The sequence below is a fragment of the Camelina sativa genome, chromosome 16 (genome assembly GCF_030686135.1).
Source record: "Camelina sativa cultivar CO46 ecotype springtype chromosome 16, ASM3068613v1".
NCBI classification, from domain to species: Eukaryota; Viridiplantae; Streptophyta; class Magnoliopsida; order Brassicales; family Brassicaceae; genus Camelina; species Camelina sativa.
Window position 1 is genome coordinate 4047514 of NC_141895.1, and position 25245 is coordinate 4072758.

A 25245-nucleotide genomic window follows, 5' to 3' on the forward strand; every position below is an offset into this window, starting at 1 on the left:
TCAAGAAAAAAATTGATCAAATTGAACCGAACTAAGATCCGGTTTGGTTCATTTGATTCCAATTTAGTTAGGTTATATATATATATATATATATATATATATATATATATATATATATATATATTCCAATTTCTTTCTTTCTGAATATATATTTTTTATTTACTTAAAGAAGAAGCAAGAGATGTTTAATTTTGGAGTAATACATATGTGGTGGAGTCTCACAAGGGTTTCACAAAATATTGGTTTTGGGTGGGTAATGATGAAACAAGAGAATCATGTGGAAAATTCGGGGACCCTCTCGTTTCAATGTCGATTGTCGCCTCAATTGTATTTCTTTCTTTTAAATGAGTTATTCGTATCAATCCAAAAATGTGAATAAAATTATGATGGAACTTACGTAATCTGAATAATAAGTGGATGTTGATTCTTGAATGGTCCTTCTTGTGTTCTAACCATATATGGAAAGGCCATAATTCCATATCTAAGTCGAAAGGCCAAGTCTTATTGGCTAATGCCCACTTATATTCTCATAATTGAGTATTATTGTTGGAGAAAATTCTCGTAAAATGAGTTGTCTTGAAGTTTATACTTTGTTAGTGATGTATGGAGTTATATATATACTTGTTGATCACATTACATCCACAATATTAGTGCCCTACGTAATTGGAACAAAGTTTTCTTTTTATTTGAAAAAAGGTATATTACAAACTCAGACTATTTTTTTCGACGTCAAGCATAAAAATATGTGCAAGAACATTGTTCTAGCTCAAAGTAGAAACCTTTTATAGGCTGTCAAATTTTCGATAGCATTGTCGGTCGGGTCAAAAGGGAATACTGACCCCAAGAGAAAATTGATTAGGTGTGAAAGAAATGTTCATATTTGGAGTAGCTTTATTATATGTAATTATTGACATCTTAATTATATCTTAATTAAAAATGGGCAGAATGTCTACATTTTTTAATATGAAAATATTGAAAGATGAAACTTAATTTGAAAAAGTGGGGATTTTCACATAGAAAAGTATAATTGAAATATATAACAGATATAATTTCGTATATAAGAGATAAGTTACTATTTTTTTTTTTGAACGAAAAGAGATAAGTTACTCAAGTCCTTTTCATTGAATGATTCATGAATCCGTGGGTTTCAAAACGTAAAGGGAAATGGAAATGTAGAATTATAGAATTGCTTTATCATTTCAACTGAATTTTACAATATGTGTAAACTCAGAAATGGACAAGAATCAATAAAAGTTGAAGGGTTGGGGGTCTTCCAGTGCTCTGCGAGGAACAACTTACACAGACAAGACAAGTGAGAGACAGAACTCTGGCTCTACCTCTAACACACTCATGAATGATGCAACACTACACAATGTACCAAATAAGTAATATTTTATTTTATTTAGTTTCATTTTAAAAAGAGATTTTAATATTTCATCTCTCTACACAAATGAGGATATCAAGGTACCAAAAGTGTTACATATAAGGTTTAAGGTACTATAAAAATGCTATAACATACGTTGTTTGATTATCAAATTTGACAAAGATTGTTTCCTCCGCTGGACATATTGTTGTGTGACGCTATCTAAACTTTTATATTGATTAAAACTTATAACTTATTAATTGAAAATGTGTCCAATCAAAACTTTTTCAAGTTGTAGTTGTCGTTTTCAGTTTTTTTCTTCCATTTAATTATTAAATACTTTATTTATTTTGAAAATGTTAAATAATTTAAATTATTTTATGAAAATGACCCACAAAAAAAAATCAGACACCCATCACATAATTGAACAAGCAAAAATATTTAGTAACAACAAAACTGATGTGTTTCTCTCTCTTCAGTCTCTCTCTACCTATATAATTTACTATAGCAACCATAACTACAATTTTAAAGGATTTAGTATTTTCACAATTTGCAAGTATGTATCTGTACAATATATGATTTGTGGACCTTATTTATCTGTGTCAGTTTAATTGAGAACCTGGCAATATGCCTAATGGAGGAATAAAATCATTAAGCCTACATAGTCATTTGACTTTGAAAACATATTCTATGTATCGTCATTAGAATAGCATAAATAAAAACAAAAATTGAAAAGCTATTTCTTAATGTAATTGGCTAGATATAGGGAATCATTTTGTTATTATAATTTTCCGTTATTCTTAAGATTACAATTAATTAACTAATCAAAATGATGGTGCACTGCTATTAGAAGAAGTTGTCATCCTATTATATGCAACAACTAGAGATTGCATCTTTATGTTTCAGAATTGCATGCAACTAGCAATCATGAGGCAATTTTCTGTATTAGGGAAGTAAACCCTATAATCATGTTGCGCTGTTAGCTATTTTTTGTTTCGTTTTGAATAACATTAACATGTGTTAAACAATGATGATAGTAGTATTAAGTATAGATCACTTTAAGAAATTAAGAATGCAATACTGTAAGAAGGTCATGTACATATTATGACTATTATGTTTAATATAGTATTTTTGCAACAGTATAAGTACATCACTCTTATATACATCAGAACATCGAATTAGTCTTTCCTCTTGTTGGTTGGCCTTGACAATGGTATGATATCATATGTTAGTAAGAAGTAAGAACCGTAGTTATTTCATATTTTTTTCTTTCTTTACATCCCATCCGTAGTTATTACATACTTAGTGGCTAAAATCCATACAACATCGAATTACCATAATTAAATTTAAAATACAACAGTATCAATTACCATATCCACAAAGTATTCTAGGGTTTATGCAAAAGCAGACATGCACATTGTTCGTCTTGAGTAAAAAGTATGTACTAAGAAACATCAATGTGGAATTTTTAAGGATATTTTTTTTTGGTTTTCTTTCAACAACAGTTATAATGTTGCTTTAAGAGAACATATCACTCACTAGTAAACCTATGAAACCTACTTAAACATGAACAACAAAATAAGTTTGGAGATGAAACAAAATTAATTACGACAGCGTAAATATTTACTGAAGCACGCCACGTATATATGCATGTGAATATTAGTGAGTGCGTGGGAACGAGTTCAGTAAATAAAATCTTTGAGGGGAATTTGAACATGGAGAAAATTTCATGAATTTTAAATAGATAGTGCAATCACTGTCAACTACTATAAGACCACTGTTAGTTCGCTGTCACTTTTAGAAAACGACCACTGCTTTGCATCAAAAGAAGAAAATCAATAATACCATTCTAGACTTGTAGTATCATCATACTACATAAAACGATTTTAAAGTAAACCTAAGACCTCTCTGTTTTAGAAAAAGAAGAAGACCAATATAACGATGATAGTTATGATACATATTCATATATTATATATACACATAAATACATTTGAATTTCTCTTTTATTAGATATAAATAAAAACTGAAAACCCTACCTTCCTTCCCCCAACATACACTAGTAACAAAAGAACCCTTAAGTTCTTCTACAACTGAACACATAACCTAAAATTAAAATCAACATATAACAAAGAGACAAATTCACATTTCAGATTACATAAAATACTCCATTTCTCTTATATATATTATTCTAAGTAATTACTTCTCAAACTTTAATTGAGTAGTAGAACTAGTACCCGATAGCATTTGAAATTGTTGGTGGCTAGCTACGGCGGAGGAAGACGAAGCAGGCGACTGAGGAAGAGGACGCTTACGCTTCTTCTTCTCGTAGCTAACACCTCTAGCTTTGCTCTGCATATCTCTAACTTCCCTCAAGTAAAGCCTAACGGCACGAGCTCCAAACGGATTCGTCTCAGGCTTACCTCCGTTCTCTTCAAAGGCAGCTCGAAGACGACCGATGAGTGCGTCGAGACTTCCCCAAGCTTGTCGGAGAGGACAAGGACACGGTGCCGGAGGATTTGGATGGCCGTAGAAGTGACAAACGTCCGTGTGGACTTTTGTCTTACCGAACTGGTCCAAGTAACGGAGGAACTCGAGCACGTGAGCTCCACTGCATCGGGAAAGCGAAAGGGGTGGCCGATGGTTCCTTAAGTACTGTCCGAACGTGTTCCAGTCTCTCCTCTTCTGGTTCTCGTAACGACTTGAGTTAGCCGAGGGTGAGGAGGAGGAAGACGGTGGTTGCGTTGCTTCAGCTGCGGCGGCTCCGGTGACGGAGGAGGAGTTGTTTGTGATGATGCTGAGGTTTGTGACACCTCCGTAAGCTGAAGAGCCTTCCATCAATTGAGGAATCATATCCATTTTTTTAACAGATCGATCGATGTTGATTAGTTCTTGATTCTTGATGATCTTCTTGGTGGATATGGAGCAGCACGAATTGTGTTTGTGCGGTTGGGAGATATAAGGTTACTTTGTGCAGATATATATTTTGCGTATTATTGAAATATTATTTTCTATTTTTGGGCAAATTGAGAAAATAATAGACTTTTTCGGATTTTTTTTTCTTTCTTTCTCTTGTTTTGTTATGTTTATATTACTCGAGATAAGTGGACTATAGTTTTCATATCTTTACTCTTTTGTATCCATTGTTTGTTTTGTCCCCATATGATATATATACCGGGTTTGGTGTTTTTAACGTAATATTTTGAAATTAATGTCGATGAACTATATAGCCTTTTTGGGACAATACTAAACGAACGTTTATGAAAAGTCTTTCTAACAACTTCATAACTTGACTCATAAATAATAGTGGACTATGTAAGTAGAACAACTACAACTGAAGAAAGATCCTTGAACTCTTGGAGTATCGAGATATTATGTTCGTTTTAGTGGGTATATATATCTTAAATACTCTTATCACTTGGTAAATAAAAGAGAAAATCGTTATAGCTTTTAGGAAAAATAAGCGAACGTATAGTGTTTATATTTGGCTTCATTATTTGATAAAGACTTGTAAGCTTGGATGTCTCCTTACACTTCTTCTTCTCTCGCTATTTTTATTCAATGAAAAATAATTTTCTGTCGCTATAAAAAAGCAGAAAAGGAGTTGGGCATTTAGGTGTGGACAAAGGCAGCCAAAAAAAAAAGTTTGAAAACGATGGAAATTATATTTTTCTTCAAATATAACAAAATTGAATATTTTAGTTATATATTTCTATCAAGGACTGGAGAACTGATTGACAGTTCCTTGTTATTTTACAAAAATAGCCCTCAATTCTTCTCCCTTGGACACATATGAAAAGGGCTTTTCTTCGGACCATTGTGCAAAAGATCTTTATTATCTATATAATATTTATTTTGTCCCGACATTAAAACAACTTATTTAGAGCATGTTGCCTGAAAATGGTAAAAAAAGTATAGAGCCAAGAACAAAGTTAGACCATAGGCTCGTCTCCCCTTTCAGTAAATTCTTTAATAACGTAAAAAAAGGTACTGATTCTAGTCTAATAAATAATTTGTAATGTTATGACTTACGACCACACACACGAAAAAAAAAACTATACTGTATCGACCCAAAGTGCTAAATACAGTTAAGGAATACTACGCTTATTTAGTGTATAGACTACTAATTATTTTTACTAAGCGAAAGTGTATAGACTATTTAGACGATAATATATTGATCTAAATTCGTAGGTTTTTTAAACGAGAGATCAAAATGGAAATTTTAATCTTTTCATGTCCCCAATGTTCGATCAATAATATAAGTTATAGTGACATTTCACATCAATATCACATATCAAATGAGGAAATATATAGACATTGGGTTTACTCTAGAATTTTTCTAGCTCCAAAACTAGTTTTTGGTAACAAAGTACAAATGTAAACTAAATTTCAACCTCGTATAAGAAAACATATGCTCTACCAATTGAACTCTCTACCATTAGCATTAGGTTAACATTGTCGAGTTGCTCCGCAAATGTATTCACAAAACGACAAAATATTCTGGCTAGATCATACTAAACTACAAAATCAATCCTCGTTTACATAAATCCCTAAATATGTATAAACTACATCATCCGCCAAGAACATTAGATATTGTAAGTTTAATTAAAAAGTCTTAAAACACTAAACACTAACTTTCCTCAACTATTTATCATTGAACACGACACACATTGCAATTAGCTAGGTACTAGCAGTGGCTCGAACTTCGTAACACTGCTTTTGTAACTATCAACGAATATTTAAGTAACCAGTGTACTCTCAACATTTTCCTTACGAGTTATAAATTAAGTACCATCACCTAGAAACTGTATATTCTCAATACGTTGAGGGCGTCAATGTTTTGCGTGCACATGCCCAATTTTCATGTGTTGAGAGATTAAAGAAGTGTTTTTTATACTAATAGCCATCTCATTATCAACAGGAAAATCCAGTCATCAACGAATTATGGTGTTCAAATTTAACGATTTGCTTTAAATAAATAATCTAGGTTACGTTTTTCTATTAAAACCTATAATTACAATCAGTAGTCGAATAAGTTACACTTATTTTACTAATATTTTAGGTTATCGGACGTATGAAGACCAATGTCCAAAACGATATGGTTTTGCAAAAAGGCCTATTGGGACCGCAGTCCAATACAATGGCACAAACCAAGAAATGTTCTCCAAAGCCCACAGATGTCCAACGGTCACCTGCAGTACACGATAAAGGTGAGAGCTCAACAAATAAGATACTATCTGCAGAGAGTACGACGATAACAACCAACAATCGTTTTGGTGCTCTTAAATCATATGAGGACAAATGAAGCCACGTCACAATCATATCTAATGATTAGAAGAGCCTAGAACTTAGGTTAAAAAGGAACAAGCTCCCATATTGTAAATCTATCGATTGAAATAATAAACAGATCAATCCTTCCTCTTTCTTTGTTCTTCTGTTTCTTTCTACATGGTATTAGAGCCATGGACGGAACCATGGAACCCTATTGCTCTCCCTCTCAACACATTTCAAACTGTGTCACCATAAAACTCACAGAACAAAACTACTTCATATGGAATTCTCAGTTCGAATCCTTACTGCGCACTCAATCTCTTCTTGGCTTCGTTAATGGTGCTTCCAAACCACCAGATGAGAAGATTCCTATCCGCAACAACAACAATGGCAAAGTCGAGGACATACTCAACCCAGATTTTGAGAGCTGGTCCAGATTTGACCAAGTTGTTAAGGCGTGGCTGCTTGGCTCCATGACTGAGAATGTTCTGCGACTGGTGATCGGCTCTGCAACTGCTCAAGAGGTATGGGATACTCTAATCTTTCACTTCAACTGAACCTCTTCCTCTAGACTATTTGAGTTACAAAGGTGTCTTCAGAATGCTGAGAAATTAGATAAGAGTATGTCTGATTATCTTAGAGGAATCAAAGATATTTGTGACCAGTTAGCTTCTATAGGAGATCCGGTTAGTGAGAAAATGAAAATCTTTGCTGCATTGAGAGGCTTAAGTCGCGAGTATGAGCCTATAATCATTGTCATTGAGGACTCAATGGACCGTCTACCTGCTCCTACCTATGCTAATGTGATATCTCGTCTTACCGCTTATGACAACATAATCCAAGGTTACTCTATTTTCACCGATGTCTCACCACACGTAGCGTTTCACTCAGCAAGATCTTCTGGTTATCGTGGACGTGGTAAAAGAGGCAGAGGCAGAGGATCCTACTCGACTCGTGGCAGAGGTTTCCAGCAACAGTTCTCATCTGCTGCATCGTCTAGACCACCAATGATTCCAAATGACAAACTGGTGTGTCAAATCTGTGGAAAACGAGGTCATTACGGTTTTGAATGTTAGTTCAAATTCGATGATGAATATCAACAACCACCTCAACCCGAGATCAGTGCTGCTGCTTTCTCTGCTTTACGCATCAGTGACGTCAGTGAGGACAACAGCTGGTACCCAGATTCAGCGGCCACTGCTCACATCACCAGCTCAACTCAACGATTGCAGCAGGCTCAACCATACCATGGCAGTGACATGGTAATGGCAAGTGATGGGAACTTCCTTCCCATTACTCATGTTGGCTCAGCTAACCTTCCCTCAACATCAGGTAACATCCCACTTAAAGATGTGTTAGTTTGTCCTGAAAGAGCAAAATCACTACTGTCAGTGTCGAAGTTGACTAAAGATTATCATTGTGTTGTCACATTTGATGATCTTGATGTTGTTATTAAGGACAAAGCATCTCTCAAAGTTCTGAGAAAGGGAAAGGAAAATAATGGGCTTTACAAGTTGGATGATCCAAAGTTTCAGATGCTCTACTTGATGTGTGTAGAATTTCACTCCAAATCTTTTACCTGAAAAGACTACACAATGACTGAAAGTGCAAAGTTAATCAGTGTAGTATTTTAGGATCGATCCCACAGAGAGTAATAGCTAACACAAATTGAATTAAAAGAGAAAGAATTATGGCTAAGACTGAATAAGAGATTGGGGTTTTGATTTTCCTAATAACTATTGCAAATAAATAAAAACGGTTTAAAACTATAAGACTAAGGCGTTGGGCGTTTTGGGAGTCATCTCAGGGTTTTCATGGTTCTAAGCAATATTAAGTGTCAAGATCTAACAAGTAAATACTAATTTTTGGTCTAGGTTCTCAACTACGAAACACTAATGAACTGACTAGCTATTCTCATAGAATGAAAGTCTAAAGTCTTCATACTCCGTTACTCAACTTTCGCAGGCAACGACGCATGTCAACCAGCTAGTTAAACAAGTTCGATACATTCACCAAACTCCGTAACTCAACTTACGCAGGTTACAGCGCAAGGTTTCGGTATAACACTAGTTCAGAGAAGTAGGATAACGCGGTTAGCGCTCTCGTTCTCTAGATCAGCTCTTGGTGATCAATCCTAGCACATGCATTAAGATAAAGATGTCCCAAAAGAACTCTAATATAAACCGAAAATAAGATCTACCAACCTAATTGAAGCGAACCATGAATTCCCCTTGAATCACCCCATAAAACCCAACAAAGTAAACTACTCGCTCATGATGCAAAGAAACGACATTGATATTATAAAGTATAGCATCAAAAACGAATCAATAAATAAAAGAGGTTCAAAGGAAACTTCTCTATTTCTCACAAAAGTAACTTGATCCCAAAAGCAATGAAAGTATGAAAGAACTAGAAAGAGTAGAAAGAGAGATTGGTGGCAGATCTTCAAGCTTCAAGAGAGACGTCGAGAGAGAGAGAGAGAGAGCTTCTCTGGTCGTGGCTAGGGCGGCTCCAAAGGCTGTTGAAGATGTACACTTGAAAACCCTAGGTCTTAAGAGTATTTATAGGGTTTTGTCTTGTATTAGGATTTGTAAGGGTAGAAACGTCTTTTCTTCTTGAGTGCAGGACAAGGAGCGGTGAAAGCGGCATCTGGACCGTGGAGGAGGCTTGGACTGGGCCGCGGTAAGCTTCATTAATTTTTTGGGATTCAAATTTAATATAATGAGAATGGAATGTTCCTGTCACAACAAAAATATGCAGAGGATTTACTAGCTATAGCAGGAATGTCTACGTGTGCCTCTTTTGCAACACCTCTCCCTCAACAACTCAAACGTAAGCAACAACAATCACCCCTGTTTGCCAATCCAAAATACTTTCAAAGTCTGGCCGGACGACTGCAATATTTGACTCTAACAAGACCGAATCTGCAGTTTTCTGTTAACTACGTTTGCCAGAAGATGCATGAACCTACGGTATCCGACTTCAACCTTTCAAACGAATTTTTCGATATAACAAAGGGACAACTACCATGGGTATTACCTTTGACAAGAACACATACTACAAGCTTACCGCATATAGTGATAGGGATTATGCTGGCTGTCAGAAATCCAGTCGCTCAACTGGCGGATTATGCACTTTTCTTGGTCGAAATATGATCTCCTAGTCATCAAGAAAGCAGGACACAGTCTCTAAAAGCTCCACAGAAGATGAATACAGAGCAATGTCTGAAGCTGCCTCTGAAATCACATGGTTGGTCAACCTTCAAGATCTGGGGATTGAACAGTCTGCTACACCAGAACTCTTCTGTGACAACCTTATGTAGTATACCTTACCGCAAATCCAAGTTTCCTTGCTCGCACCAAACATTTTGCCACACATTACCACTATGTTCGTGAACAGGTAGCTTTCGGAGACCTAATCGTGAATCATATCTCTGCTGACCTTCAACTTGCTGATATATTCACCAAGTCTTTTCTTCAAAAACCCTTCGAGATTCTAAGGCTCAAACTTGGCGTTGGTGTGCCACCCACTCCAAGTTTGCGGGGGAGTGTGAAGACCAATGTCCAAAACGACATGGCTTTGAAAAAAGGCTTATTGGGAGTACGACCCAATACAATGCCACAAACCAAGAAATGTTCTCCAAAGCCCACAGATGTCCAACGGTCACTTGCAGTACACGAAAAAGGTGAGAGCTCAGCAAATAACACTATCTGCAAAAAGTACGACTATAACAACCAACAACCGTTTTGCTACTCGTGAATCATATGAAGCCACGTCACAATCACAACTAGTGATTAGAAGAGTCTAGAACTTAGGTTAAAACCTATGTATCCTTGTATCCTTTTATATAAAAGAACAAACCACCATATAGTAAATCTATCTATTGAAATAATAAACAAATCAATCTTTCCTTTTATTTGACCAAAAAAAAAAAATCAATCTTTCGTTTTTCTCTGTTCCTCTGTTTCTTTCTACGTGACGCACCTCGAGACATATAAATGTTAAAAACCAAAATCAAAAAAAAAAAAAAAGAGAATAATGTAGAAAAACTTTTATATGTACTGAAAGTGGCAAGAGGTTCATAATAAATAAAGAAGATAAAATTGGAGATGGGACCTGACATCAGTGAATGTCACATACTAAATGAGGACAGTAACTTTAATTTCAGAACACACAAACAAATTTACACCGACCTCTTTGTGTCCTTTTTTTCAAAGACAACATGCACCCAATTTAATGCCACCTTCGTTTTCTATTTCCTTGGATACATGAAAGTATTTATATACCAATTTATAACATTTTACTTCACATGAACTAGAAAATTTAGTGAAAGAATAACATTATATTATATTTGTTAGTAGTTACTTGCTTGCAGTACGTAGTAGATAACATATAACATGTTATTGTTACTCGTATTAACGAAACAAGATTTTATTTATGCAACACATTCATCGTGCATATTGCATAAATTTCCGCCTAAGAAATCGAGGTGTGGAGCAGAAGAAGAGATGATACAATTATACAGTACATTTTTTCTATCTTCACTTGTTTATGGACACTAACTTAGTAATTACATTCCAAACTTGGTAAATGGCAAAGTTTTTCCGGGTTCACCTTACATAATATATAAGTCATGAGAAAAGTGTGGTTAGGACATGAAAATAAGCAAACAATGAGGCAATATAGAATTGACAATTAAGGGACCAAATACCAAAGTCAATGGTTCATAGAAATATGCAAACAATGAGGCAATATCTCTCATGGAACCAAAAATCAGCAACGAATTATTTTCGTCTTGATTTAGAGTTGTAACATTAGTAATAAGCCATGCATCCATGAATTGTATGTTGGATAAAGAAAGAAAAAATATATAGAACTTACATATTATTTAGACCTAGTGAAAAAAAAAAGAATACATTTGCTGCTAGTTATTTTGGTTCATTATTCATCTCACGTGATTGGTTTGACAAATATAAAAATATCACGCTCATCAAATAATAGTTAATTAAGTACCATTCCATTTGTTAATCATTCTGCTTGATTACGACGCGGCGAAATTTAATTTGAGTAGTAACATATATCAAAGATTTGGTAAAATCTAGAAGTTGATTAATTAGAACAAAATCTTAAAATGGAACAAAACCCTACACCAGATTGCTTTCCCTTTCTTTTTCTTAGTCCTGTCTTTTTCTTATAAAGTTATGCCCTTTTTCAAATTTCTTTTGATTTTCTTATCTTAAAATGATTAGTTCAATTATAATTTTAAATTACTGCCGCTAATCAAGTTGATTTTATGCTTATTACAAAAGTGGAGAAGACAAATCTGCATACTCGATGAGGACAGTAAATTCAATACCATTTCAATTTTGCTTTTAGAAGCAGAAGAAAAAACCTTTGGGCACAAATGTATTCAACTAAAATTGCAACGTTTGCTTAGATATTGAGAAAAAGTCACACAACTAACCAACCAGCCTAACACAAGCATATTATTCCAAAGATTAGAGACCAACAGCATAATCCATTCCTTTCTGATTACTCCAATCATATATATATATATATATATATATATATAATAGCAGAGTTTTCACTCATTTCAGAGTATCCACGTCAGCCTAATATTTAACAAATTCTGTGGGCCAATTGTTGTTTTATAAGCCCACATCTTATAACCCAGAAAAATATAAGTCCAGCAAAAAACCTATAGCCATCGTTACTACAACAAAAAAGAATGGAGGAACAAAACTAAAATTGAATTTGGGGGAGAGGATGAAAAGGAGCAGCTTATCCGATTCCCCTGAAGCGATTATGTTGTTGTTTCCCTCTTAGTCATCAGCCTTCTTCTCCGATCGTCAACCTCCGGAGAGCTTTCTTCGGCGGTTTCTTCTCTGTTTTCTACTTGAGGCTTCTCCTTCTCCTCTTGTTTACTCTCCCCAAATTCTTTGGAATACGTTTTCTCATGAGATTCTCTGTTTTCTACTTGAGGTTTCTTCTTCTCCTCTTATTTACTCCCCAGATTCTTTGGAATACGTTTTATCCTGAGATTTAGGCTTTTGTTTGTTATTTTTTCTTTCTTACAATCCATCTTAGTTTTAGAAAGAGATCAATTACGGTAGTTGAATCAATGGAACTGTATCTCATGGTCTTAGGTATGGAGAGGAATCTGCTTCTCACGTTTTTTGGCTATGGTGTTTTTTGTTTGTCTTCTTTTTAATTTCCGTTTGCTTTTTTTCTCTGTTACTGTAACTTAAGAAAGCAAAAGACGCCCTTAGACCTTAGTCTCTAGGCGAATCGGAATTGGATTGTTGATTTTGGGTTAAAATGTGAATTCACTTTTTTACTTTGTGTGAAATTGTTAACTATAGTTTCAGTGAATGAGCTCTTTCTGGTTTGTGCAGGCATTTGATGATGCTATTGTTGAGTTGTTTTTCCTTTGTTTTAAATTCTTCTCATATATGATTCTTAATTTTGAAATTATATAAATTGAAATTCAATAAAACTATACATATATTAGTGATTAGTGATTACCGATTTTACAAGAAAAAAAAAATGACCAAGGAGGTGGCTGGTCCGATTCCATTTACCAGAACCTCTATTGTGTTTTAAACACTTCCCAGTTTCACTCTCACTGGATTGGAGAAAAGAACACAGTCCCTTGGATTCTATGGCGCCTTTGGAAAAGTAGAAATGATCTTGCTTTTTAGGGGAAGGACCATAATGCTCAAGATTTAGTCCGGAGAGCGGAAGAAGATGAAAGAGAATGGAGGAAGGTCAGCAAGGAATCTCAACCCACTGCACATGCGTCAGGTATAATACCAACTACGGGTAGAGGAGGCTGGCAAAAACCTCTAAATCAATTGGTTAAGTGTAATAGTGATGGAACATGGAACGCTGAGAGTGAACTGCGGTATAGGCTGGGTGCTAAGGAACTCAGAGGCAAAGGCATTATGGATGGGTGCTCGTGCCATACCCAGAACCAAATCAGTATTGGAGACAGAGCTTGAAGCTCTCAGGTGGGCAGTCCTCTCTATGTCTAATTCAACTACAGAAAAGTAATCTTTTAAATCAGACTCGCAGCATCTGGTGTCTATCTTCAATCAAGGAACAAATGTACCTCAAAGTGACCCAATTATTTAAGATATCCGACACCTACTCCAGCATTTCGAGGAATCAAAACTAGTTTTCACTGTCATGAAGGGGAACATGGTGGCTGATAGAATTGCTAATGAAGCCCATTCTTTTACGAATTATGTTCCTGTTCCTAAGCTTTATTCTATTATGCCTAACTGGATTAATTCTCATGTGATTGCAGACCAGTTGTAAAAACTTGGTATCGTTGTTGGTTAATAATATGAAGTTGTTGAGCCCCCAAAAACAAAAAATATATACAAAGTTCATATACAAAGTTAATGTTTATGTCATACAAAGTTAATCTTCTTTTTAGTCAATATTATTCACTAGAGACACACGAACCCTAAAGATTAGCATATATAACACATACTATATGATTAGACATGGTTTCTTATTTGTAAGTCCAGTTCGTTTTGATATTCGTATGAATGTAATCCCATTTTAAATAATATTCCTTGAAAAAAAAAAAACAACAAAAAATAATTCTCTCAAATTAAATCTATTTTTGTAAGAATAATAACATAAAGAATAATAAAAACAAATACTTAAATTATATTAGTGTAAAGATTGTATAACAATTAGTATGATTACGTTTATGCAAAGTAAACAAAAGAAAAGGCTTCCAACGATTAAAATAAAAACTATAAAACATTAAAAAAATTAAAAATATATGGATCGCTTCCTAAAATAAATAAAAACAAAATTTGCACACACTCTATGGTTTGATTCATGTGCTATGTTCAATTGTAAAACATTTTAACAGAAAATCAATAAACTATCTTATTAAAAAAAAACAAAAACTAAATGAAACTCAACTATAATTCAGTAGAAACAATCCTAACATGTATAGCAAGGCCCAAACTTATTAGTAACCCAAAAAAAAATGAATTTTTTTTCAAAAATTTTATAAGTATGACAGTAAAAAAAATAAATAACAAAAAATATAAAAAATGAGTACATGTAAAAAAAACAAAAAAACTAAACAAAAGGTTTATCTTATTTATAAGACTGCTCACAATTTCATTTAAGTTTAAGCTTATAATTATTCCAAACTAAATCAAAAACATTCCTTGACATATGATACAATGCCACACAAATGAATAACAAAATATAGCCAAACTAATACGAAAAAAAACACAAAATATCAACAATAAATAGATAACCATAAAAAAATTAACAACGGCAAACACCCCGCGCGTCGGGCAGGTTTCCTATTTAGTATGGAAAATGGGCTGCTGAAAAGAAAGAAAAAAACACTATCGGGCTTTTCTAAAGTATAATGGGCCTGGAATAAAGCTTTAAGCCCACATAAAAGGATAAATCAAATCTAGTTTAAGAAGAGATTTTGTTATTTTGTGTTTCTTTATATATCCGAAGAAACGATTATTGTACCGTCGGGCTAAGTAACGAGAGCTTGTGACCCGAGTGGGGACAATAAGATGGTGGAACACTGGTTCGAGTCCACGGGTCGGGCCTGGTGTCGGCAAGTTTCTGAGCTGCCCAGTCCAAGCTGTGAGTGGCGTCGTCAATCATTGACAGAGTGGCATCAGATCCTGAGGCCGTGGCTTCACTGTCACTGACTTCCATAGAATGGCTTCACTCATGGAAGTCAGTGACAATGAAGCCACACCTCTGGTTCGATCTCAGCTGAACCACCATTTTTTTTTTCTCTCTTCTTTTACAAAATAAACCACTGGTTCGAGTAGTCGGTGGCTTTGGTATTAAGTACCTCAATATGGGTTCTAAATCTCTCGTCAGAGTAATTTTATTGTCTTGCAAGGAAGAGAGACCTAACAGAACACACCAGCTCGTTTGGAACATAAGTTGCAGTCATCGACATATTGCTGCAAATATATATTTCAGGCTACAAACAAACACTGGTTTCAAGATTGTTTTCTCAAACTAAAATTCGGATTTATCATCATTGTTGTAATGATTTATTGTTATCTCAAATCTCAATCAAATAACGCAATTTAGCTTTGACACAAAACAAAAAGATCAGATACAAGAAAGTGTCTCTCTTTTTATGCCTTGTGGTTTTTAGCCATCTCCTCCACGTCCAATTCAACGGCCAGGATTGGAGAATCGTGTCCCATTGCAGTGTGACTGATCAAAGGAGTTTGAGAATAAGCAAAAAAAGAGAGCTCATTAAAATGCTAATAAAGAGACAAGGATGACTTTTTCCCTAACCTGTTTCTAACGGGACCGTGATCAACGGCTGTTCTCAGACAATATATAGCTCTTCCAACAATGTCTGCTGTTGAAACAGGACCAAATGTTCGACTATCATATGCTTCCTGTTAAAACATAGACAAGTATATAGTCATCAGAGAGAGACCATAGACTATATGTGGGTTATGCTTAAGATCATTCAATGATGTATGTATGTACCTTAGCTTTGAGCTCCTGATTTTCAGCTGTTACCCAACACTGATCCTTTCCGAGAACGAAAGGCTCCTCTTTTTCAGCACCTGATACCATTTCGAATCCTTCTACAGCTGCTAATCTTCTTACTAAGTACTTATCTGAATCGTTTGGGTCCTTTAAGACGACAGCATCTCCAATGAATACAAACCTTTAAGCATTGAATTCAAATGGGTTTCATAAATCATATGAGGAATTAGCACACAAATTGCATAAAAACTTGTCTGTGTCCCTCAATTCAAAGCAAGTCTATGTCAAAGTAAGTGTATCTATACTAGAGGTTATGAGATAAACCACACTAAGATTCTGGTGTAACAGAAACGTCCATTGGAACACTAAAAGATCAGATATTGAACAAAAGAAGAAAGGTGAAACGCTTAAATGAGAAATGAAAAAACATACTACCTGGTATTAGCAATAGGTATCTTACGGATAAGAAGTGTGTTTTCCTTTGCGGTCATGGTTGGTGACATCTCTGGTACTTTATCCGAGTGTAAGAATGTTATTTTCCCATAGAATAGATTCTTGCAGACTATTTGAATGAGTTCCCTGTCACTCAGTTTTTCTCTCCTATGACTCTGTCAAAATCGAATTCACATCACAAATCACAAGTTTCCATAAGAGTTATCATGAGTTAAGAGTGATGTTCAAGGACTAACAATATGTTCTGATCATGTTATTAAGAGCGAGATTCAAATCCCACACGGAAAGTTGTAACATAACATCAAAACGTATCGCCTTGAGAGTAAAGTAGTCTTTTTCATTATTATTCAAGATGTGAGCATTGGTAAACTAACTGTGAGATCAATCCCATATGAATTTAGTTCTATAGAAGCATTTCAAGAATCAAAAAGCTATCAACATTAAAAGTGAGCTCCTTTGTACTTTCTCATCATCAAAGTTTTAAACTTTATTCATCGGAAATAAGAAAGCTCTCTTCAATGATGAACAGATTGATTCTAATGCAGATTGATTCTCAAGAAAGGCAAATTCCCCTAAGTCTTAAGAGCATTTTAATCGTTTCCCATAAACCAATTCCCAGGTTACAAAGAATCGGAGACTGACAAAAGAGAAATCTAATTAAGAGATAACTCAAACCTTGAGACTGAGCGTGAGGGAGTACTCGAGCTTGTGAGCCATGTATCGAAACCAAGTCGAGATTGAGGCCATGACTGCAACGGAACGGACTGAGATAGTTTTCGTTTCCAATAGAAATGCTAACGGATTTGACGATGGCTTCTCCGCCGCCGCGTCGGTCTTCTCCGCCTCGTCGCCGCCGTGGTCGATTAGAAAACAGAACAGCAACAACAACAACAACCCTATGGGTTTGGTTTGGTTTTGATAAAAATTGGGTTTATGGGATTCGTTGAAACGAAATCAGAAGCAAAACATTAATTTCAGAAGAAGTTATAATTTACAAAGTGAACCTTACTTTTATTACCTATTCACGATATTCACCTTGTACTGTGGTATTTGTTGATTAGCCCCTACCTATTGGGACGGTCCGTTAATAAACCGGACCCCATAGTGCTCTGCTCCAATAAACAGTACGAACCTTAACCAAAATTGGTTTTCCTTTTTTTTTTTTTTTTTTTGGATAACAAGGCAAAATATAGTCCAACCTTCAGAAATTAAGTAGGATACTATTGTCTAGGCCTGGGCATTCGGTTAACCATTCGGTTTCGGTTCGGTTGTATTCGGTTTCGGTTATTTTGGATATAGTAATATAGTAACCATTTGGATATTTTTGAAATTTCGCTTCGGTTCGGTTCGGTTTCTTTCGGTTCGGTTTCGGTTTGGTTATTTAAATAAATAACCATAACTAACATAAATTATATTAACATTAACCAAATAAACCAAATATAACCAAAACTAACCGAATATAACCAAAATTAACCAAATATACAATAACAAAAATACAAAAAAGGGAAAAATATGGATTCAATTTTACAAAATAGTATTTAACTTTGTAAATTCAAAATAATAACATTTACATATATTGATTATTTAAAATATTTAATTGTTTTGAATCTAGAAATAATTTATATTTTAAGTTTATTTTATAGTTTTGCATAATATTAAGTATATAATATTTGATATCTTCTAGGTTTTCGGATATTTCGGTTAACCATTTAATTGTCGGTTCGGTTCGGTTCGGTTTCAGTTAGTTTGGATATAGATTTTTACTAACCATTCGGGTATTTGAAGAATTTCGGTTCGGTTCGGTTTGGTTTTTTTCGGTTCGGTTTCGGTCGGTTATTTGGTTATCGGTTATTTTGCCCAGCCCTACTATTGTCGGTGCAACGTTCATGAATTATGATGTTCCTCAAAATCATAATGATAGTCTTTTTATATAAGGAAACTAGTTATATAGATGCAATTATTGTGTACATCGTAATTCTTTTTATTATGTTTTTAGTCATTCATTTCTTCGTTTTTTCAAAATACCTTTGTTAATAATATCAATGCTTTTATCTTTAATTTTGAACATTTTTAAAAATATATCTAAATAAATTTATTGTTAAAAACAAAACTGTTGAAAAAAAAATAGGAAACTCATATTAGAAACGGTCGTGGTATCCATCTCGAATATGGAAAAAAAAGGGAAAGATATTACCTAAACAAAACATAATCAAATAGTCACTAGGAATTATCAAATTAATCTTCAAATCCCAACAGGGATAGGATTATCTCAACCGACCCCTCGGCTCTATATAAGAAACATGTAGACCCCTTCTCAACTTGTCACCAAAAAAATTCATTACTTTCATTAATCATCTCTCTCAAATTTGTTTCTCTCATTCCAAAGTTAAAGAACCAAAAGCACAATCATGGCTTTGACTACGAAGAACGTGATTTTTACTTCTTTGTTGGTTCTTGCAACTCTTTTTGGAGTTGCCATCGGAGGAACCGTTCACAAGGTCGGAGACTCGAAGGGATGGACGATGATAGATGTTGATTACGAGTCTTGGGCTTCATCAAGAACTTTTCAAGTCGGAGACTCTTTGGTCTTCTCATACAACAACAATTTTCACGACGTCACTGAAGTCACTTACAATGATTTTCAGCTGTGTGACTCGTCTAACCCGCTGAAAAAATACCATACCGGAGCTGATACCATCCTTCTAACTAAACCGGGACTCCAACAATTCATATGCGGGGTTCCTAGTCACTGCATGTTGAGACAGAAGCTTCAAATCCATGTCTTGCCGGCCTCCTTGGGTCCCGTGGCTGCTCCAGTTCCTGGACCAGTCCGATCACCAAGCTCTTCCTCGTCTTTTTCACCATCTCCGTTAGCTGATTCACCGGTCAATATATAATGCTCCATAGTATCAGATAGGACCATCACCAGCTAGCTCCACATAGCGCAGCTTCAGCCTCTAATATTGTTTGGATCGGATCCAACTTGCTTCGTATGCTTTTCTTTGTTCTTTTAGTTGGATAGATTCATACACGTTTTGATTGAGTTGTAGTTATCTTCCTTCTCTAGTGGTTTTGTTTATTCTTTTGGTTGTACTTCTTACGTTTTGATTGAGTTATAGTTTTTTTTGCTTCTCTAGTGTTTTTGTTTACTCACTATAATGGAATATCTTTCTTTTTCTTCTTATGCTCACATATACGTACTACTTAATGCCTTATATTTTAGCAGCCGAAAAATTAGCCTGTTGAATTGGAGTCCATTAACTAGTATGAGACATAAGTAAACTTAACCCTAAAATTAATTAGTAAATTTTCAAGGTCTTGTAGGAGTTTAGGTTCGCATTTAACTAAAAGCCAATCTTCATAAATATCACACACAAAAAAACACAAAAGAGTTATGTATTTTCGCAATAATTACTAAACTTGATATTAGCATTCTAGTCTTGTTTTTTTCTATTAGAAAGAATTACTTAAATACACTCCAAAAGTTGGTTTATTTTTGATATCTAAAAGTCTTCTAAAAATTAATAAGAATGAGTGTAATTGAGAAGTGAAAAAACAAGGAGAAAAACAAGGAGAAGAACAAGGTGAAAAAAGGTAGAAACCATGTAAATCTTTCACTTTTGAACTAATTGAAGAACAAGAATCGAAGGAACGACGTTTCGTATTTCCGGAGAAGATGATGACATGGAATGCTGACATGGATAATACGCCCGATGTGGCAAGTCAACCACCAAACGAACATGTAAATCATCCTAATTAAATCAGCCATCAAACAAAGCATAACTCTGCCGAAACATGAATACTATTACAATAGTTAAAAAGCAAAAAAATACTATTACAATAATTAAAAAGCAAAAAAATGGCTGCCAAATTCAGCCGCTTAATGTCATAACTCAGTCGTATCGTTTAATAATTCAGCTGGCCTGAATGATATTCTAGTAATTAATCTTTCGCTATTAAGTCAGCCGTAAAATATATGGCTGAGTTGTCCGATAAGTCAGCTTATGACGGCTGAGTTATAATGCTTAACCATAACTCAGCCGTAACGACATTTCATAAGTCAACCGTTTGTTCATAACTCAGCGAACCGGAAAATGTTATTTCAGTCGTGTCGTAGTGATAACTCCGCCAAAATTTTGACAACTCAACCATCGGGTGAAAACTCAGCCGTAACGCTTGGCTGAGTTATGCTCTAAGTCAGCCGTCCGCTCTTACTCAAATGTTTGTTTTTCCATCAATCAGCCGCAATATACTGTAACTCATGCGTCATTACCTTTGTAACGCGATACGGCTGAGTTATTTAATACACGTCAGAAATCGCTGACGTGGCGTCTGGCGTGGTAATGACATTTTTGTAATTAAGTTTTTTTCTGCAACATAAAACAAAGGCACGCTAGGTATTTTGAAATTACCCGAAATATCCTAGTAATAATTTTTTTTTTATTTATTCTGGTAATATTATCTAATTTGGATTATTATTATTTTTTTTTTGAACATAACCTAATTTAGAGTAAATACGAGTAAATCTCCCTTTTCATTGTTACATCTTTGTCTTTCTTTCTTTTCTTGTTAGCGTGTGTCAAGGTTTATTAAACAGTGAAACAACTTTTTTTTTTTTTTTTTGCATTACTGTAATTCGTTAGATTTTGCATTCTTGTAAACAAGTGACACCTTTTATAATATTGTTTTGGACTCTTAAAAAACACGTTCATGTTAAACGCTTCCTCCAAAAAACCTTGAGTAGAAAGAACATTGTCTACCTTAATAAATGCACTATAATCATAATATTTATATGTGTAGCTGTTCTGGTCAACTCCATTCGTCTCCATCTCTTTCCATATAGTTTTAGCTCGAATCAGATCTCCAGCTTTAATGTATGTAAGTACATTAGGCTTAGAACCTAGCTTGTTCATTGAAGACGTCATCTTTAAGGCACAAGTCAATATTTATGTTTCGTTACTAACTCAGTCTCAGTAGCACAATCTACCTCACCAATTCTACATAGAGCATCGATCAATATCCCAAATGTAGATCCCTCTAACCTCACACCCATTTTACTAGCTTTCACCAAACTCTCAGGAACCAATTCAAGACTATCTCTCTTTTACTCACAAGAAATAAGAGCAAAGCATTGAGCGTGTAAGCAGAAGGCACACACCTGAAATTAGGAATCATGAAGAAAACATCGATCGCCTCTTAAAAATTCTACCGGAGACCATAAGCAGCGATGACATCTCTGAAAATGGATTTGGGTGTATCGAACATATGCAATGTTCTTACGAGGGTTTGTATAACATCACTATTTCAACTCGATAACGTGGAGTATTATAATTGGAAGAAGCCATGGAACACAACAATGTCATGTAGCTTCAGAATCTTTGTTGTCGGTATATATTAAAAGCTCAAGTAGGTTTGGATTATGATGATACTGCAATAATGCCTCACAATCTTTACTTATATAAGAAGTTGCCTGCCTGCCTGCCTCATCAACATTGATCCATCTATAAATAATTATATGAAAGAAACAAACATTTACACATCCATGTCAAAGCTTAACATTTTAAACGTAAGTATAAAACATAAATTACACTTAAATATATAGAGGAATATATAAACATATAGGACTCAGTTAAAAAATCTTAGACCCACATCTTCGGGAGCATGCTATAAGGTTGTCTCTCTTCAATATTTTTCCTTTACAAGGGTTCTTGCAATTACGGCATAATGGTCTAGAAGCATAAGTTTTGCAAAGAACTTCAACCTCCTTTCCATTTACTTCGAAAAACTGACCAGGCTTCACATATGGGTCTTTACCTAATAAGCATTCAATATGAACAATAGTGCAACAGTCACTGAACCAATATAACACATTTGTCTATGTATCTTTTAAATTATGTCCACACACCTCTCACCACCAATCTTTCTCACATAACTTTTCTCCATATAAAATTTTGAGAAAATGTTTTTCATACTTATCCCTTGCTTCGTATGGTAGCGCAGTCCATACATACGATAAAACCACAGTTTACGCAATTCAGAAACCTTAACTCATATTCATCATATACAACATATCTTTTTTTTGCATATGAGACACTTGAGTTTTTCTCTTGGATCTAAAGCTAAGAATAAGGGATGTTCATGACCTTTGTAATCAAATGGCTCAGAAATTGAAGCACACCGAATGTCAATGTCAAATTCGCATTCCCTTATTGGACATTGATAGATAAAACCACCTATATAACGATTACAAGCACTGCAAAAGTAGTAACCTTGACTATATCCAGAGTCAATCTTTAATGCAAGTGTATGAGGATGTAACGCATGTTGAATAATGCGGTGAGCTTTTGCGTATGTTTCATGGAGGACAAACGCACACTCCATACAAGAATAGTAGCTACCTTTAAAGATAGGAAGTACACACGCTTGACAAAGCTTATTTTCATGCTTACTTGGAGTTGGAGATTATGGTCATGAAGAAAATGAAGTATCACACCTTCAGATATCCTCTCAAAAGACTCAACATCTTTTGTTGTACCATCTTTTTCTAAAACACCTTCGAGATCTCTTCCGTCCCAAACATGCTTCGCAAGAGCACATCTTGAATGGACAGCATAATCACTACACTTATCACAAATATACGCACCATAGTCACAGTCAATACTTTTACGACAAACTCCACAAGAACATTCTTCGAGCTGGACAGAAGGAGTGTAAGAGATACGATGGTGGTGACGTGATATCTTGATAATGTTTGGTGAATTCATACAATCGTTGTGAGCAACAAAGTTGCATTCGAGGCAAACATAGGTGAAACAAAGCTGTCTCAATAAACCACAAACGTTGCAAGTTAATGAAGCTTGCCTAGGAAAAAGAGTGAGGGGATGGTCATGGCGTTTTGGTTGCTCTATGAGGAAAGGTATCGGCTTCATCGCACACACTGTATGCATTTTAGCATTACATTTGGTACAATAATACAGCAGATTCGTTGTTTCTCTTCCACTAACATAAACACCCAGTAGCACCAAGATAACGATATTAAAAAAAATGAAAGTTGGAGAGAATGCTCAGGGTGGTAAGGTTGTTTGATTTTAGAGGGAGATTGGATGCATTCTTTGTGAAATATTTTATCACATTCGACACAGAAATAATAGTCTGTGCCAAAATTCGAATATCTGCATATCTCGCACCCACCATTGATATCAAATTCTTTATTGTTGCACCAAAACAAAGGGAGTACCGAGTGATTTTCATACCGCGTATCAGTTCTTGTCCTAGAGACAACATATTCGGGAGAAGAACTCACCGTGTAAATGTTAAAATTGGGGTCTCCATTCATTATTCGTGGAAGAGGGCATAAAAAAAGTGGTTCGTGACTGGCTTCTTCATCAGACGAAGTATCTGAAGAATGCACTTGAGAATCGCTCGCAACACTCATCTGAAAAACCACACACAACAAAGACAAAAAAGTGAGAAACTCCAACGCAAAGCAAAGCTAAGTCACCAATTTTCTAAACCCTAAAATAAATAAATAAATAAATAACTCAAAGGCACATGGAATTCAAAATGAAGCTGCAGAGAAGCATGGAAGGATACCTTATATTTTTGTTCGGTTAAATCCACCGATGTCCCTGGTATTTTGGTTAAGATCTTTTAAATTTAATTGTTCTACATAATATACGATCTTAACATCTTTCTACTATAAATAAGCCATCATATCTTCTACTTTAAATTGTTATATCCTTCGAGTTCAGGTAGAAGCAAAGTAGATTTTTGTTCTTTTCTTATAGTCTGTTACAATATTCGTTTCGCTCAAATAAAGAATAACTTTTCTTCCCATATGGTTTTGTCACTAATTAAAATATTCCTGGTTACTGCAAGTAGGGGGCAGAAGCTTCAAATCCACGTTTTACCGGCGGCCTCCTGGGTCTAGTGGCTGCTCCGGTTCCTGGACCTGTCCGATCTTCCTCGTCTCAACGCTCTACAATATCAGCATCAGATGACTCTAGGCTCCTTCACCTCTTCAAAGTGGTGCCTCAAAGTCAGCTTCTTGGATCGGCTTCAGCTTGTTGGCCATGATCTTAACATTCTAGTCTTGTCTTTTATTATTACATCTTTGTTCTTTTTTTTTTGGATGCACCTCTAATATTGTTTTGATCGGATCAAACTTTATTAAGATTAAGATTCACCGGAGAGTCATAAGGGAGAACAAGAAGAAGAGGAGAGCAATTAAAACTCTAACAAACTTTCTTAACATAAAAATAAATGTGTATTACAAAGCTTAGTTTAGGAAGATAAATCTTATCTCCTTATATACAAACATCTCATTACTCCAAACTAAGTAAACTAGAGATAACCGGTTGATAACCAGTCAATAACCAATCCTCATGTATCCTAATACGCCCCTCTCAAGTTGTTATCTTCAAAGGTGTCTGGTTTGGAAGATAAAGACTTGATAATGAAATCTTAGAAAGCAATCCATAGAAAGGACCTGGATGGAGCGGTTTGGTGAGAAGGTTTGCGTGCTGGTTCTCTGATGGTACATGAAAAACTTTGAGCTTGCCAGCTTTAATCTGATCACGAATCGTGTGACAGTCGATCTCTATATGTTTCGTCCTCTCGTGAAATACTGGATTCATAGC

The 25245-nt window shown here is 35.0% G+C and overlaps 1 protein-coding gene, 1 long non-coding RNA gene and 3 pseudogenes across 4 annotated transcripts; 2 read left to right on the forward strand and 3 right to left on the reverse strand.

Moving 5' to 3' along the window:
• Window positions 1–3297: 3297 nt before the first annotated feature.
• Window positions 3298–4547, reverse strand: LOC104749760 (protein LIGHT-DEPENDENT SHORT HYPOCOTYLS 3 pseudogene; annotated as a pseudogene). The gene has a single exon (XR_015584869.1). The product of XR_015584869.1 is annotated as a protein LIGHT-DEPENDENT SHORT HYPOCOTYLS 3 pseudogene (transcript).
• Window positions 4548–12343: 7796 nt separating this feature from the next.
• On the forward strand, window positions 12344–13929 carry LOC104749761 (uncharacterized). Its single transcript, XR_015584611.1, has 3 exons — window positions 12344–12613; window positions 13027–13435; window positions 13542–13929. It is a non-coding gene; the product is annotated as an uncharacterized LOC104749761 (long non-coding RNA).
• A 1641-nt stretch (window positions 13930–15570) lies between these two features.
• Window positions 15571–17630, reverse strand: LOC104749762 (mitochondrial ATP-independent inner membrane protease subunit 2). Its single transcript, XM_010471454.3, has 5 exons — window positions 17282–17630; window positions 16589–16761; window positions 16151–16334; window positions 15950–16056; window positions 15571–15865 (listed from the first exon to the last, which is right to left on the reverse strand). Exons 1-5 carry the CDS (start codon window positions 17351–17353, stop codon window positions 15784–15786), a joined length of 618 nt encoding a protein of 205 aa, XP_010469756.1. The 5' UTR covers window positions 17354–17630; the 3' UTR covers window positions 15571–15783.
• Window positions 17631–18894: 1264 nt separating this feature from the next.
• On the forward strand, window positions 18895–19788 carry LOC104753358 (mavicyanin pseudogene; annotated as a pseudogene).
• Window positions 19789–22087: 2299 nt separating this feature from the next.
• Window positions 22088–24256, reverse strand: LOC104753359 (uncharacterized; annotated as a pseudogene). Its single transcript, XR_015585168.1, has 2 exons — window positions 24200–24256; window positions 22088–24041 (listed from the first exon to the last, which is right to left on the reverse strand). The product of XR_015585168.1 is annotated as an uncharacterized LOC104753359 (transcript).
• Between the last annotated feature and the right edge of the window lie 989 nt (window positions 24257–25245).

Coding starts and splice junctions, on each gene's coding strand:
- LOC104749762 (XM_010471454.3), bottom strand. CDS start 17,353: ATGGCCTCAATCTCGACTTGGTTTCGATACATGGCTCACAAGCTCGAG. Junction 16,335..16,588: donor ATACCTATTGCTAATACCAG/GTAGTATGTTTT, acceptor CAATGCTTAAAG/GTTTGTATTCATTGGAGATG. Junction 15,866..15,949: donor CACGGTCCCGTTAGAAACAG/GTTAGGGAAAAA, acceptor TCCTTTGATCAG/TCACACTGCAATGGGACACG.